At 45.5% G+C, this 16,058-nt stretch overlaps 1 protein-coding gene across 6 annotated transcripts in view; it reads right to left on the bottom strand.

Annotated features, from left to right (window-relative positions):
* The window catches only part of ANKRD12 (ankyrin repeat domain 12), a 178,687-nt gene that overhangs the window by 30,080 nt on the left and 132,549 nt on the right, over positions 1-16,058 (bottom strand). For all 6 annotated transcript variants that reach the window (XM_073550954.1, XM_073550953.1, XM_073550952.1 and 3 more), the window contains one exon: positions 13,594-13,741. In XM_073550954.1, coding sequence (XP_073407055.1) covers positions 13,594-13,741 — 148 coding nt within the window. The remainder of the gene's footprint in view (positions 1-13,593; positions 13,742-16,058) is intronic.

Here is a 16,058-nt window from a genome sequence, read left to right as displayed (position 1 = left end):
GCCTACTTGTCCTGCCTAACAGCGGAGGTTGGCATCTTAGAACCTGCGCAGTGGCGCCCCCGGTCCACGACGGCTTTCCCTACGCGTTTCGGCGCCCTTCCTGGCACCTTCCTCAGGGATATCCCTGAGGAAGGTGCCAGGAAGGGCGCCGAAACGCGTAGGAAGGAATAAAGCAGTACTTTGTTACTACATCTTGCATCCCAGGTGATTTTGTGGATTCAGCAGCGCGGACTGTGGCACATCTTGCTTCCCATATTCTCTGGCAGTTTTTCCACTTTGGAGTGGTCGGTGGAGGTCCTGCAGCAGCTGATACTGTGTTATGTCTTCAAGCCAGTTGTGGGTCACACAACCGGAATAGGTGAGTGGAACTGCATTACACCACTCACATCGTAGTGTCACTAGTGATAGGGCACTATTGCACCTCTTGTTCCCCCACCCTTTTTGTATTGATATCTTTGATTATGTCTGTTTGATTGTAATTTTTATTTATTTTTTAAATTCTATATTTAAGAATGCTGTTACAGAAATATTATCGGAATACAAGTCAATATAATCAACATTCAAATTTTCTTAATAAAGGAATTCAGGGAAGGAATGGGAGAAGAGGTGGGAAGGGGATACATGGATTCAGGTAAAATTGGGAAAGAATGTAAGGGGTGGGGATGGTAGTCCCATTGGATGAAAGCCTCTATCTTTTAAATCATAGTTGTAGATTGTAATTTTTTGATATTAAGCAGCTTCCACTAATGTGTTAAAAAATTAAGAGTGAGCCCACTCTTCACCTTTTTAGGACTGAATATAATTATGGGGGGGGTTAGACGTATCTTTATATCTTTTATACTCCTAATAGGAGGTGAATTTGTATATAAGTGTGTTTAATTTTTGATAGGCCCTTTCTCTATTTTTTTTTGTTACTTTTTGTCAACCTCTATATGTGGGTCCCAGGTGGTTACACTGCAGTCTGAAGGCTAATTTGTGTGATAGGATCTAACTCCCATTACTAGGAAGCAGTATAGTTAGTATCATTCAGACATATCTAGAAGAATAACTAGTATAAGAAAGCTTATTTAGACAACCAAGAATAAGAAGTTGTAGTTAGACAATCAAGAAATCAATAAAGTTTTTCCTAGAGAAAGGAGTCCAGACGGATCAAGTAATATTAAATGTAAAGGAATCGGATACCTCTCTGCTTTCTCACCTACTTGTTTAACCTCTATTCACACCCCTGCCACAATAGGGCCCTATAAGGTGAGCAGGGAAAGCAATCGTGGACCGGGGGCGCCACTGCGCAGGTTTTAGGGTGCCAACCTCTGCTGATAGGCAGGACAAGTAGGCCAGCATAGGGGCAGACACCTCCCTATGGTGACCATCTTATCTTTTGGTGGTGGAATGATGCAATATTGGTAAAATTAATTGGTATTCTCGTTATTTATACTATATAATAAAGGTTATTGGGGCGTGGCCTGGACCTCATGTAGGGAGGACGTGGAGTGAGAGAGCTCCTGCCCGGATCCGACAATAAATCCTGATTACCGGCACTGCTGACGAGTCCCACTGACCTGGAGGGCTGCAATATCTCCCTGGGCGTTTAGACAGCGGAGGATCCTTGGGCCATGTCGAACCGCAGCAGTAAAAAAGATAAGGAGACGCCGGGGCGCGCCTCTGCTACATCCAGGATGGCACCAGCAAACAACAAGTCGGCTGGTAGTGGAGCGATGGGAGCTGCTGGCAGGCTGGAACGATATGCAAGGGTGCCTCCTGCTGCTGCTCGATCGCCCAGTGCACAGACTGAGGCAGACGCTGGATGCAGCGTGGAGCTGGAGGATCATCTCTCCAGGGAGGGAACAGTGAGTAAACTGGGCCCCCCTTCAGCCCAACACGTGCAGACACAGGGGCCTGTGCTGGAGGAGGAAGGAGTGGGGGATGGGGAGCAGCCGGAGTCTGTGACTGCTGAGCCCACACTGGGAGAAATCCTCGCAGCAATTAACTCCTGCAATACCACACTGGCCACTCTAAGTAATCAAATGGAGATTGTCACCAAGGACATGGCCTGTATTAAACAAGAGCTGCGAGGGGTGACTGCCAGGGTGGGGGAACTGGAGGAGCGTGTTGGTGCGACGGAGGATAAATTGCCACCAATAACACGGGAGCTGGGAAAAGCCACGCAAAATATTACAATACTGCTGAACAAGGTGGATGATTTAGAGAACCGCTCCCGTAGAAGTAATCTGCGACTGGTGGGGGTTCCGGAGAGGACGGAGGGGACTGACTCACTTGGCTTTTTTGAAAAATGGCTAATGGACACCTTTGGTAAAGATGTTTTGTCCCCATTCTTTACTATTGAGAGAGCACACAGGGTCCCTACGCGTGCCCCCCCCGCCGGGAGCACCCCCGCGTCCCATCTTGCTTAAGCTCCTACACTTTAAAGATAGAGATGCTATCCTGCGCAGATCCAGAGACATTAAGGAACTTGCTATTAATGGGAGGAAAGTCTCCATTTTCCCTGATTTTTCCCTGGAGGTGCAGCGTAAAAGGGCGCAATTTATTGAGATTAAAAAACGCCTACGTGACTTACAGGTGACATATTCCATGATGTACCCTGCTAGACTGCGGATTGATGCGAATGGAGAAACGCACTTTTTTGATACGGCGGGAATGGCGCTGTCCTGGCTGGATATTAATGAGAGGTCCATGAGGAGGAAGAATACTTGAAGTTCTCCCTTTTTTCGCCACCAGGTGTTGTTACTCCTTTTTGTCTAGGACGCTATGCTGGTATAATTACTACTGTTCATTCCATTTCGGATTCAGGGCGGGAGCTGACCGGATTGCTGTGGACACTCGTTACAGTGACAAGCTGTGGACCCTTCTCCCTGCATGGACTCTGGGCGAGTTTTCTAGCCCTGATTCTCTCTATTTGAGAGAAATGTGCAAGTTACACTTGTGTTTGGGGGTAGGGGCGCTGTGCACTGGTGTGCAGTGCTCCCTCTCCCTCCTTTGTTTTTTTCGTTTGTTGTTGTATTCCCTAATTGTTCTGTGGGATGTGATGTGCGTCAGCCGTGTCGCCCAATTCATTGTACTGAGGGATGGTGGAGATTGCCTCTCTCCCTCGGGAGTGGAGTATGTTCCGATTTCTCATTTTTTAGTCTGCTCTTATGGCGATATCACTTAATATTGTAGCGTGGAATGTTAGGGGGCTCGGGGATGCAAATAAGAGATGTGCTATATTTACTAATATGCAGAAATTTCTCCCGGCTATCCTGTGTATGTCTGAGACCCACATGGTGAAAGATAATATTCATTGGCTAAGAAAGGGATGGGTTTCACATGAATATCATTCCACGTACTCGACCCATGCGCGGGGTGTCAGTGTGCTGGTGCACAGGTCCATCCCCTTCTCATGTACTAATTCAGTGGTTGACCCTGGGGGCAGATTTGTATGTTTGCTTTGCACGTTATACGGTATACAATTTATTTTGGTTGCCATATACATCCCCCCGCCCTATTCAGTCGAACCAGTAAAAAGAATCTTGTCTATTTTGGGTTCCTTTCCCCCTGCGCCGACTCTTCTAATAGGAGATTTTAATACATATTTGCATCCCTATTTGGATAAGTTGCATTCGGGAAACATATCAGAGGATGCAGCCTCAACCTCATTTGCTAGAACGTTAGTGGAGCTGGGTATGGTAGATCTTTGGCGTGTCCGAAACCCCACAGCCAGACAGTTTTCCTGCTACTCTAGCTCCCACCACGCTATGTCACGGATAGACCTGGCCATTGGGAATACACTCATGACCCCATATGTACGAGGGGTGGCCTACCTGCCTAGAAGTGTATCTGATCACTCGCCGCTACATGTCACACTTTCATGGGGACACCCCCTCACCCTATCTAGACCTATCTGGAAGCTTAATCCCTTCTGGATCCAGCTTATAGGGGGATCTTTGCATGATGCCATTCTAGAATATTTTCAACTTAATGAGTACTCTGCATCATCACACATAGTCTGGGATTCCATGAAAGCCTATGTCAGGGGCTTATATATTAGAGAAATATGCACACGGAAAAGCCAAAATAGACGCTACACCCAGAGTCTGATCCAGGAGGTGTCTGTTGCGGAGGCTGCGGTGATACTCAACCCGACAGAGGAAACTAAAAAAGCTTTGGAGAAGGCACAGGGGTCGCTCAGGGAAAACCTCATGTCGGCGGCAGCAAATAAACGTTATTTCCTCAAACAAAAATATTTTATAGAGGGGGAGGGAGTAGGACATTTATTGGCCACGGTCATTAGAGCACAGGACGGATCTTCATATATCAATAGGCTAAAAACGGACTCGGGTGGTCCTGTGACAGACAGTGCAGACATAGTGAGTGAGATAAGGAGGTATTATATGCGACTATACACATCAGATTGCAGTCTCACGGAGACTGAGATTGAGCAGTACCTGGATGCGCTCTCTCTCCCTGCATTGGCTGATAGCGATAGGGATTCATTGGATCGGGACATCCTGTTGGAGGAGGCGCTTGGTCAGATGCAAAATGAAAAGGCTCCAGGAATGGATGGCCTGCCTGGCGAGTTTTACAAAACCTATGCACCCTTACTGCTACCTAAGCTACTTAAGGTATTTGAAGAGGCTGAAAGGCAGAGGGTCCTCCCGCCATCTATGAGGGAAGCTTTGATAGTTTTAATATTAAAGCCCGGAAAGGATCCAGAGGTTCCGGATTCATATCGCCCGATTTCCCTATTATCAACAGATGTTAAATTATTGGCCAAGGTACTCGCCAATAGGATGTCCCGAGTTATCTCATCTGTTATACAGAAGGATCAGACGGGATTTATCCCAGGCAGAGCCACATCTATGAACCTTAGGAAACTATACTTGGGGATTCAACATAGTTCTGGGGAGTTGGGGGGAAGAGCAATTTTGTCCTTAGACGCCGCTAAGGCGTTCGATAGTTTGGAGTGGGGTTTTTTGTGGGCGGTACTTCGGAAAATGGGCTTTGGACACAGATTTATAAATTGGGTGAGGCTGTTGTATGGCTCGCCGGTGGCGAAGGTTGGGGCTAATGGCAGGGTCTCTGAGTCTTTTCCTCTTGGGAGAGGTACTAGACAGGGGTGCCCGCTCTCGCCCTTGCTATTTGCTACTGCGGTGGAGCCATTGGCAGTTGCAATTCGGAAGTCCAGAGAAATAATGGGATTCAGATGTGGAACTGTGGAGTTGAGGATATCATTGTACGCGGATGATTTACTTCTATATTTAGATAAGGTACATTCCTCGATTTTGCCGGCAATGGAGGTCATTCGAGAATTTGGGCTGAGGTCTGGTCTTCGGATTAATTGGTCCAAATCAGCTTTAATGCCGATAGACCCTCTCCCGGCGGATTTCTCAGATTTGCAGATACCGGTCCCTGTAGTTCGGAGGTTTAGGTATCTGGGTATAATTGTTAGTCCTGCCCCGAAGGATTTTCGGGCTCTGAATCTGGAGCCCCTGTTGCAGCGATTTAGAGCAAAAGTACATACTTGGTGTCGCCTGCCGTTGTCGAATATTGGTAGATCTAACTTAATCAAAATGGTAATGATGCCACAATTATTATATTTGATACATAATTCTCCGGTGTGGATCTGTAGGGACTTTTTTGCAAAAATAAATACATTATTCCGGGAATTAATTTGGAAGAAAAAACAGGCTAGGATTCGCTTGGAGATACTGCAGCGAGGGAAGGAGGAGGGAGGATTGGCGGTGCCAAACCCATTCATATACTTTATAGCCTCCCAGATGCAACATCTTAAGGGTTGGGGTAGAGACGGGGCGTGTGACAATGGTGGTGATATTGTGAGGGAAGGATCGGTATGGAAATATCCAGGGTGCCGGTTGGAGGTGGGAAGACGGCAGATAAATGGGGCACGATACCCCACGTTGGCTATGATTTTCAAGGTGTGGGATAGGGGTAAGTCTCTTTTGAAGATAAATGGGCCTACGGAATTGTGGCCATTGTGGCGAAATCCGGATTTGCAAGAGATCAAAAAGCTGGTGGGGTTCGGAAGATGGGAAGATAAAGGGATTTATCTGGTGTCACAAATTTTGCAAAATAATACTCTTAAGAGTTTTGAACAATTGAGAACAGAATTTCACCTCCCGCACGTCTTCTTTTATCAGTACTTACAGCTAAGACATGCATTGGAAAAACAGAGAAGGACAAATCCGGTGATAGTGACACATAATCAAACACTACATATGCTACTTACATCTGAGTCTTCTAGGGGACTTATCTCTGAATTATATAAAAGATTATTACCTGCCCATCTGGAGACATATCCACTGACTGCTGCTAAGAATAAGTGGGAACGGGACGTTGGCCCCCTGACGGAGGACCAGTGGTCCGATATTCTAGAACAGGTCCCTAAAATGGCGGTTTCTGAGTGCCAGCGGCTTTCGCAAATATATCTCATTCACAGGGTATATAAAACACCCAGCTTATTATTTAAAATGGGACTTAGGCCCAATACACAATGTGTTAGGTGTGGGCAGGATGATGCCCACTTGATGCATGTTATGTGGGAGTGCGGGCACATTGGGGATTTCTGGAGGCAGACCCTTGGACTCATAGCCCAAGTATACCATATCACAATACGACCGTCACCTCGTCTATGTTTGTTGAATTTGTGGGAGGAGGGGGTTGACCCGGACTCTGCAGTGGCCCTGGGAATAGCACGCATCCTGTATCAGGCAAGAAAGATACTTGCATATCATTGGTTGGATCCTATGCCACCAACATTGTCAGAGCTTAAAAATAAACTAAATAATGTCATCAGATTGGAAAGGGGGGCTTATTTAAAAAGAAATGCATTAAGAAAGTTTTACAAAATTTGGCAGCCATGGATGGAGTCACCGGGTCTCCCCTCGGGCGCACTGGTACGGGATGCGATGTTGGACCAGTTGCTGTTGTGCTTGCGATGAGGGGATGCTTGGGGGGTGAAAATAAAGTCTAGTGCCCTTTGTGGCGAAGTAGATTTTGAGTGGCGCGGTGGGAGGGAGCTGGGGTGGATTGGACCTGATATCCGTGGGGGGCGAAATATGATGCGGAGTGGCGCGGCTGGCGGGGATGGTTTTCCCGCTGAAATGAGGCACTGATGTATAATTTTGATTTTTGTTTATTTGTGGAGCCATGTTGTTTATAGGCTCAATTTTATGCAAATATCTGTGTTTTGAGATTTCTTCTTTTTATTTATTCTTACACAGGAAGAGTTTTACCCTTTAAATAATATTTGCTCTCAATGTAAATTTTACTAGCTATATAAGATGTCATATTCTTTCTGTATTGATTCCTGAATGTTTAATAAAAAAGATCTGATTCAAAAATATAATAAAGGTTATTGGTTTTATGATATATGTAAGGGTTTACTGTGAGTTGGTTGTTATTCTCTCTTACGAACGTATTTTTGATAAACTTGAATTAATCCCAGTACACCCAACCAACAAAAAAGGGCCTGGCTACATCCTGCAAAAATTGTAAAATGTACAATAAAAGATGAAAAAATGAAAACTAATGTATATGATAAATACATTAAATGAGGTATTGGTTGATATTTTGACCAAAATAGACCAGCTCGTAACCCACGTGCTAACAAATTATAAAAAGCAACCTAAAAAACAAATTAAAAAAACAAACCAGAACAAAAAAAAAAAAAAAAAAACAGCCTTACTAACCCCAAGTCAGATCACAAATGCACAAACACGATGCAGCAGACCCCCATTAAAAAGGTGGCGGCAGCACACGTGTAAGAAGATGCATTTCATACACAGATTTCAACATAATCATTGACACCAACCAGGCTGGTGGACATACCCTGTATCTCATCTTCATCCACCTCTGTTCTCCATCTAACCTTATAACCATCACCTCTGCCTTTATCTGACAACCAATTACGATACATTCTGATCTCTGTCCTCTTTAACTACCTCTCCCAAGTTCAACAATTGGAACACTCCTGCTGAAATCTCTCTAGCCTCGACAAACGTAAACTGTCTTCTACCGCTGTCCACCATATCCTCACTTAATGACATGGTTTACAACACCACAGTAGCATCAGGCTATTGACGTGGTTGCTCCTCTTTAACATGGCAGAAGACAACAAATTAATACACAAACCTTAAAAAAAAAAAAAAAGGCTGCAGCAAGCGTCCATGTTTGACGAGTGGCAATGAAACAAAACTCACAGGAAGCAGGAAGACTGGATCACATTTCAAGCAAGCCCTCACCTCTGCTAAACTGGACTAGTTCACCATGCTCATATTGCAAAACCCCAATTATTCAAAACCTAATTCCATTGTCATTCCACCATTGCCACCTCTCACAGCCCTCATTTCAGCACTTTACTTTGTCACACATTTCAGTAACAAGATCGACCTCATCACAAATAGCCTAAATGTACAAACATCACAACCCCTCCACATATAACAGACCAATGCCCTTCTCCCATAACCTTATTTCCAACCATCACCAACGAAAAAGGTTGCTCTCTCTGGCATGAGAGGGATCAGTAAAAAATTCGAATTTGTTTTTTCAAACAGATTTTCACAAAAAAATTTATTCACAGAAGTTATTTGCCACAAACTGAGTGCCTCTCTTCTTATGCTCTGAGGAGCCTCCAGGTAACAGAGCAGAATAAGCGTAAGAAAAAAACCCAAAAGCGAATACTTCCTTAGGCCAGTTTCACACGTCCAGATAATTCCGGTACCGGAAAAAACGGTACCGGAGCTATCCGTGTCCGTGTAGATACGTAGACCATCCGTGTGACATCCGTGTGCTACCCGTATGTCCGTGTGACCATCCGTGTGCTATCCGTGTATTGGAAAAATTAGCTTCAATGTTAACCCTTTGACTTTTAAAAACGCACACGGACAGCATCCGTGTGCGGTACGTGTTTACACGGACCCTTTGACTTGTATGGGTCCGTGTGATCCGTGCTGTTGCACAAAAATGGACATGTCAGCGTGTTTTGCACACGGACACACGGTCCGTGAAAACAAGCTGACATCTGCATAGACACATTCATTAGAATGTGTCTATGTGTCTCATTGTCTCCGGTACGTGAGAAAACTGTCACTACACGTACCGGAGACACTGACATGTGAAACTGGCCTTAGGCTGGTTTCACAATAGCGTTTTTGTGCACAGCACATTGTGTATCCATGCGCATGCGTCCCTATGTTTAACATGGCGCAAGCATGTTTTTGCGTTTGCATGCGTTCATCTGCGTTTTCGTGCGCATGCGGTTTTCCAGGTGTATGTCTAGACGCGCCGGACGCAACATGTTGCATTTTTGGGTACGCTCAAAGGCGTCAAAAACGCATGCGTATGCTTGGCACGGAATGCGTCAAAACAACGCATTACAGTCTATGGGAACACAGGAGTGCGCATGGACATGCGTACGCATGCGTTTTAAGAGTAAACATGTCTAGACACTGGTTTAAACCACGCCTTTCCCATGACACACGCCCACTGGTGTCCCATTGGTGGAGTCTGTTTCAAGGATTTTTCAAGGATTTTCCTCCTGTGAAATGTGACACCTAGAAAAAGCATGCACACAAAAAACGCAAATGCATGCGCGTTTTTGCATGTGTTTCTACTTGCGCACGATGCGCTGCGCACAAAGACGCAAATGTGAAACTAGCCTTACTGCTCACCTCTACTGTCTCTCTGCTCTTCACAGTAGCCATCCATCTTTTTTTTTTTTTTTTTTTGCATTTTATCGATGTTGCAAACACAGAGTCTCCTGGCCTCTTCATGCTAGGCCAGGACTTTCAGCTCTGATCAGACCCATTCACCTCAGTGTTCAGAAGATGCGAAGACTACTGGATGGGTGACTGAGAATTGGAGGGGTCGGCGAGATGAGCCTTAAGAGGAGTATATGCATTTATTTTTTTTCATCTTTTGATGGCTCTTTACAAATTAGCAGACAAATTGCGAAAATAAGGATTTTAAATATTGGAGCACGATTCAATTGCACTCAAATATATTTGATCATCTCTATGCTTGATCCTATCCCATCCCACCTCCTCCCCAACCTGTTTATCTTAGCAGTATCTAACCTCTTTAACTTATTAACCTCTGGCATTTTTTAGTCTTTCAAACATGCAACCAACATACCCATCCTCAAGACGACTATATACATTTTCTTTAGTTTACCTCAAAACTCCTGGAGGGAAAAAGTCAACATTTAAACTTTTATTCCACTTCTCATTTAACACACTCTTCAACAACTTACAATCCAGCTTCCGTTCCAACCATTCCACTGAAACTGCCCTAGCTAATGATAGTAACGAGCTAACAGCCAGTGCTAACAAACAATACTCTGAACACCTTCTCCTAACCTGTTCTCAGCTTTTGACAGTTGATCACTCCTTTCTACCACAACAAATATTTGTATTGAGCTTTTATCACAATGGACTGAAAGCATACTACAGAACCTCTCTATCCTTGGCATCAAAAACCTTGCCCTCTCTTGAATCCACTCATGTCTCACTACTCACACATTTCTCTAATTCTCATACTACCACCTCATCCCACCCTCTCTGGTGGTGTCCCTCAAGGCTCAGCCCTGGGACCCCTACTCTTCTCATTCTACTTTTGGCCTGGAAAAACTCAAAGTCCCATGGCTACAGCTTACAGTAACAACTGTGTGCCAACTACATACAAATCTACCTCTGTGGCCAAGGTGCCATCTCTCTGCGGTCCAGAATCCCAGAATATCTATAAGGCATATCCTACTCCTCCTTCATAACACTTTCTAAAACACAATACAGAAATCAATCTTTAGTCCATCTCACTCAACGGCCTGTCACAACAAATTACATTACATTTTCCAGTCTGTCGCCTCCATACATATCCAAATAAATCTCTGGATACCAGGCTCGGACTGGCCCACCAGCGAACTGGAGGATTTTCCGGTGGGCCCAGAAACTGACACCTGCTGGCATACTGTTCAGCAGGTGCCTAGGGCCCCCCACTGCTCGAGGGGCCCCCAATCCAGTGGCTATGGGGCCCCTTTAGTCAAGGGGGCCCGCCCTGTGCCAGCATAGCAGCAGCGGGAGACAGGATCCTGTCCCCGCTGCTAAAGCGAAATGAATATTCAAGCTTCCCCACGCCCCTATGGGCGTGGAGAGGAGTGAACACCATTCCTCTTTAATAGCGGGCAGACCATCCCCACCACCGCACCCCACACACAGCATGACATCACACTCACCGCACCACATACACACATGCAGCAGACACACAACAACTCACCTCCCCGCAGCACATCCCGGTGTCCTCCTTTCTGGGCGTTTCCTGTATGAGACAGCCCAGCTGGATGACATCATCCAGCGTGCGTCTCAGAGAGAAAGCTGCAGGACAGAGAAAGAGGCTTCCAGGAAGTGCTGCTGCGGGGAGGTGAGTTGTGCTGTGTGTCTGCTGCGTGTGTGTATGTGGTGCGGTGAGTGCGAGAGAGTGATGCGGTGCTGGTGCTGTGTGTGTGTGTGTGTGTGAGAGAGAGAGATGCGGTGCTGTGTGAGTGAGTGATGCGGACCGGTGTTGTGTGAGTGGGGTGGTGGAGGAGGCAATGATGGAGGTGATGGGGCAATGATGGCAGTGAGGAAGACAATGATGGAGGTGACAGGCAATGATATTGGTGGGGGGAGGCAATAATGGAGGTGATGTGCAATGATGGTGGTGGGGGAGGTAGTGATGGAGGTGATGGGCAATGATGGCGGTGGGGGAGGCAATGATGGAGGTGATGAGAGGCAATGATGGAGGTGATGAGAGGCAATGATGGAGGTGATGAGAGGCAATGATGGAGGTGATGAGAGGCAATGATGGAGGGGAGGCAGTGATGGAGGTGATGGGCAATGATGGCGGTGGGGGAGGCAATGATTGTGGGGAGGCAGTGATGGAGGTGATGGGCAATGATGGCGGTGGGGGAGGCAATGATGGAGGTGATGGGCAATTATGGGGGAGGCTGTGATGGAGGTGATGGGCAATGATTGGTGGGGGGTAGGCAATGATGGAGATGATGGGCAATGATGGAGGTGATGGCCAATGATGGAGGTGATGGGAGGCAATGATGGAGGTGATGGTCAATGATGGTGGGGGAGGCAGAGATGGAGGTGATGGGCAATGATGGTGGGGGAGGCAGTGATGGAGGTGATGGGCAATGTTGGTGGGGGAGGCAATGATGGAGGTGATGGCCAATGATGGAGGTGATGGGCAATCATGGCGGTGGGGGAGGCACTGATGGAGGTGATGGGCAATGATGGTGGGGGAGGCAGTGATGGAGGTGATGGGCAATGTTGGTGGGGGAGGCAATGATGGAGGTGATGGGCAATGATGGCAGTGGGGGAGGCACTGATGGAGGTGATGGCCAGTGATGGAGGTGATGGGCAATCACGGCGGTGGGGGAGGCAATAATGGAGGTGATGAGGCAATGATGGAGGTGATGGGCAATGATGGTGGGGAGGCAGTGATGGAGGTGATGGGCAATGATGGCGGTGGGGGAGGCATGATGGAGGTGATGGGAGGCAATGACGGAGGTGATGGGAGGCAATGATGGAGGTGATGGGAGGCAATGATGGAGATGATGGGAGGCAATGATGGAGGTGATGGCCAATGATGGTGGGGGGAGGCAATAATGGAGGTGATGGTGGTGGGGAGGCAATGATGGAGGTGATGAAATGGACAATGATGGTGGGGAGGCAATGATTGAGGTGGTGGAATGGGCAGTGATGGGGTGGTGATGAGGAGGACAATGATGGAGGTGGAGAGGGGCTGCATTATACTTTATGAGGGGGCTACATTATATTCTGTGGGGGACTGCATTATTCTCAGAGGACTACATTATATTCCTGGGGCTACATATTACTATATGAGGGGGCTACAGTATACTCTATGGGGGGCTGCATTATATTCTGTGGTGGGGATGCATTATTCTCTCAGGGGACTACATTATATACTGGGGGGCTACATCATACTATATGAGGGGGGCTACATCATACTATATGAGGGGGGCAGCATTATGCCCTATTAGGGGGCTACAGTATACTCTATGGGGGGTTGCATTATATTCTGTGGTGGTGCTGCATTATACTATATAAGGGGGCTGCATTATACCCCATGAGGGTACTACATTATATTCTATGGTGGGGACTGCGTTATACCTTATGAGGGGATTGCATTATATTTTGTGGGGTGCATACCCTATGAGGGGGGCTGCATTATATTTTATGATGGAGGCTACATTATATTCTATGAGGGGGCTACCCCTCTATGATTCTACCCCAAGTCCTGCTACATAATTAAGATTTGTACTACCTTATATTATACCCTGATATTAGCGTGTTTTACCACACCATTGGTGGTTTTGTATTTATTTCTATGTAGCTACATAGTGGGCCCCCAAGAATGATTTTTTCTGGTGGGCCCAAGGTGCTCCAATCCAACCATTCTGTCACTGCTAGTATTTTCACTGTTATTTCTATATATACGTATCTCATATATAAACCCTCTGCACATGTTCAGGACCATGGAACAAATCGCGCTTTGTTTTTTCATTATTATTACCTGTATAACTATCATCATCATCAGAAAGGGACACTTCTCGTTTCAGCAGCTGTTCAAGTTCTTCTGTCTCAGCCACATCAATTGGTCGAGCACCGTGTTTGTTGGCCTGGAACGCGTTGCCACCATGACGGAGAAGGAGCTTCACAATCTTCGTTATTAAAACAAAAAAATACACGAGCATAAATACATAAAACGTATGTATAAAAATATAATTCCAAGAAGTTCTCACATCAACCGATTATAATGCAAAGAATAATTGCAGCTCATGTGCTCATGAACTTTCTTGACCTAATTAAATGTCAGACAAGATTTATACAGTGAATATACCAAAATTAGTCCATAAATGCTATAATATATTGGCACTTCTCCAAAATTATAAACACCAATATTTGGACTTGCATAAGGAATTAACCGAAAAAATTAAGAGATCCAATGAACAATAAAAAATTCCTATTTTATTAGTGAATTTTTAAAAAAAAAAAAATAGAATAAACAAAAATGCCCAGAAAGAGGCACGCACCCACCTAATTATAGCCAATATCTAATAATGGTACCATAAAGGTTACAATTAAAGTAAAATACTGGTATGTAACATTTGTGCCAGTAAAATATTCAAAAGTACATACACAAAGCAGCCAGTTTCAGTGAAAAAACGCATCAGTACATAATCACAATAACAGCATGACACATAATGTGTCTAAGTGTATGTGATAATCAGAACCTACATAAACACTGAAAAAAAGGCTGCCAATAAAAAAAAGGAATTACGGTAACCGCAAACAAATGGTCACTGTACCTGTGGCATATAATGTAAGTGACAACGGTGGCACGGCCTCCTCACCCCAACACGCGTTTCGCACCAAGCTTCTTCTGGGGGCATCCCCGGAAGGTACACAGCGGATAACCAAGTGACACGCGAGCTTAGTTACCCGATATTTACCTTGGATACCAGCTCCCAGCGCCAGAAACCAGGTAATCCAAGGTACACAGCGGGTAACTAAGCGACGTGCTCGCTTGCTTAGTTACCCGATATTTACCTTGGATACCAGCGTCCTCACTGGTCCTGATCGCTGGTGAAATCTGCCTGTTTGACAGCTCACCAGCTATCATGTAGAGAGGCACCAGCGATCCTGACAAGGTCGTATCGTTGTCGGGATCGCTGATGCATCGTTTAGTGTGACGGCACCCTAAGGATGCAGTGAACATATTGGCACAACAGGTGTGTCACAGAATTTTACACCACTGGGCGGTGAAGAAAAAAATTGTCACATTTTTACCACAAAAATGTTGTTTTAACCCCAGATTTCACATTTTCACATGGGGAAATTTTCAAAAACGGCACAACAATTTGCCACACAATTTCTGCCGAATGTGGCAATACCCCATATGTGGCTGTACATTACTGCTTAGCTTTTTGGTGAGACTCAATGAGGGAAAGGAGCGCTATACAACTCTTGGAGAACAATTTTTGTAGAATAGTCTGCAGACTCCATATATAGAGCCTTTAAGGGCTACAAGAGCAGAATCACCCCCTCAATTGACCTCATTTTGGAAATAACACCCCTGTGGGAAGTTATCTACAGGTATAGTGACAATTTTGACTCCAAGGGTGTTTTCCAGAAACAAGAAGCAATGGATGTTAGTGAGTGGAAATTGCAAATCTACAGTTGTAGTGCCCAGCTTGTGTTTCTGGCGACATGGACCCTATAAATTAAGCGGGCTACAGAAATGCCAAATGTGGATGCTAATTGCAGTTAAGGCACACTGTGGGGCTGAAATAGCAGGGGGGGCATTAGGATTTGGGAGTGCAGAATTCACTGGCTTTCTTATTGGGGGTTGGAAAGGGGTGAGAGGAGCCCCCTATATTTCCGATGACGGAAGACAGACCTGAGGGGGCACTTGCTTTTTTTGTGGATGGAGTTGAAGCTTTCGTTGGGTACATTTTACATAACATTTTGGATCACCTTCATCCTGTGCTCTACGCCGAGTACTTGCATAGGGGGTTTCCATCTAAATCTTAAAATGATGCTATTCAGATGAAACCCCTGAGAGATCGATTCAGTATAGAGCAGCAGAAGAGTTACTCTTGACTCCATCTGGCCTCTGTTCAAGCAGTGTCCTTTTCAGCCACATACAAAATTGTTGTCAACCGCGCTTTTGTGCACCCTTAAAAAGACTGACACTGCTGGATCATAGGCCAGACTGCAACCACAGTGCCTCCATCTGCCCCATTATAGGAAATCTTCCGAAGGTGGAATCCGTCTGAATCACTCATTTCAGAGATTTACATGGAAAACCCGGTGAAATTGATAGATTTATTCTTCTGGTAGATTTCTGCGACATTTTTCTTTTTGTGTAAAATAAAAGAAGCTTTTGCATTGCAATATTTTGAGAGCTATAATTTCTCTGTACTTCTACCAACAGTCACATGAGGGATTTTTTTTGCGAGACGAGCTGACATTTTT

The sequence above is a fragment of the Dendrobates tinctorius genome, unplaced genomic scaffold (assembly GCF_039654945.1).
Source record: "Dendrobates tinctorius isolate UK_male_01 unplaced genomic scaffold, ASM3965494v1 ptg000171l, whole genome shotgun sequence".
In the NCBI taxonomy this organism is placed as follows: domain Eukaryota; kingdom Metazoa; phylum Chordata; class Amphibia; order Anura; family Dendrobatidae; genus Dendrobates; species Dendrobates tinctorius.
This window is presented reverse-complemented; position numbering and strand designations above follow the sequence as displayed.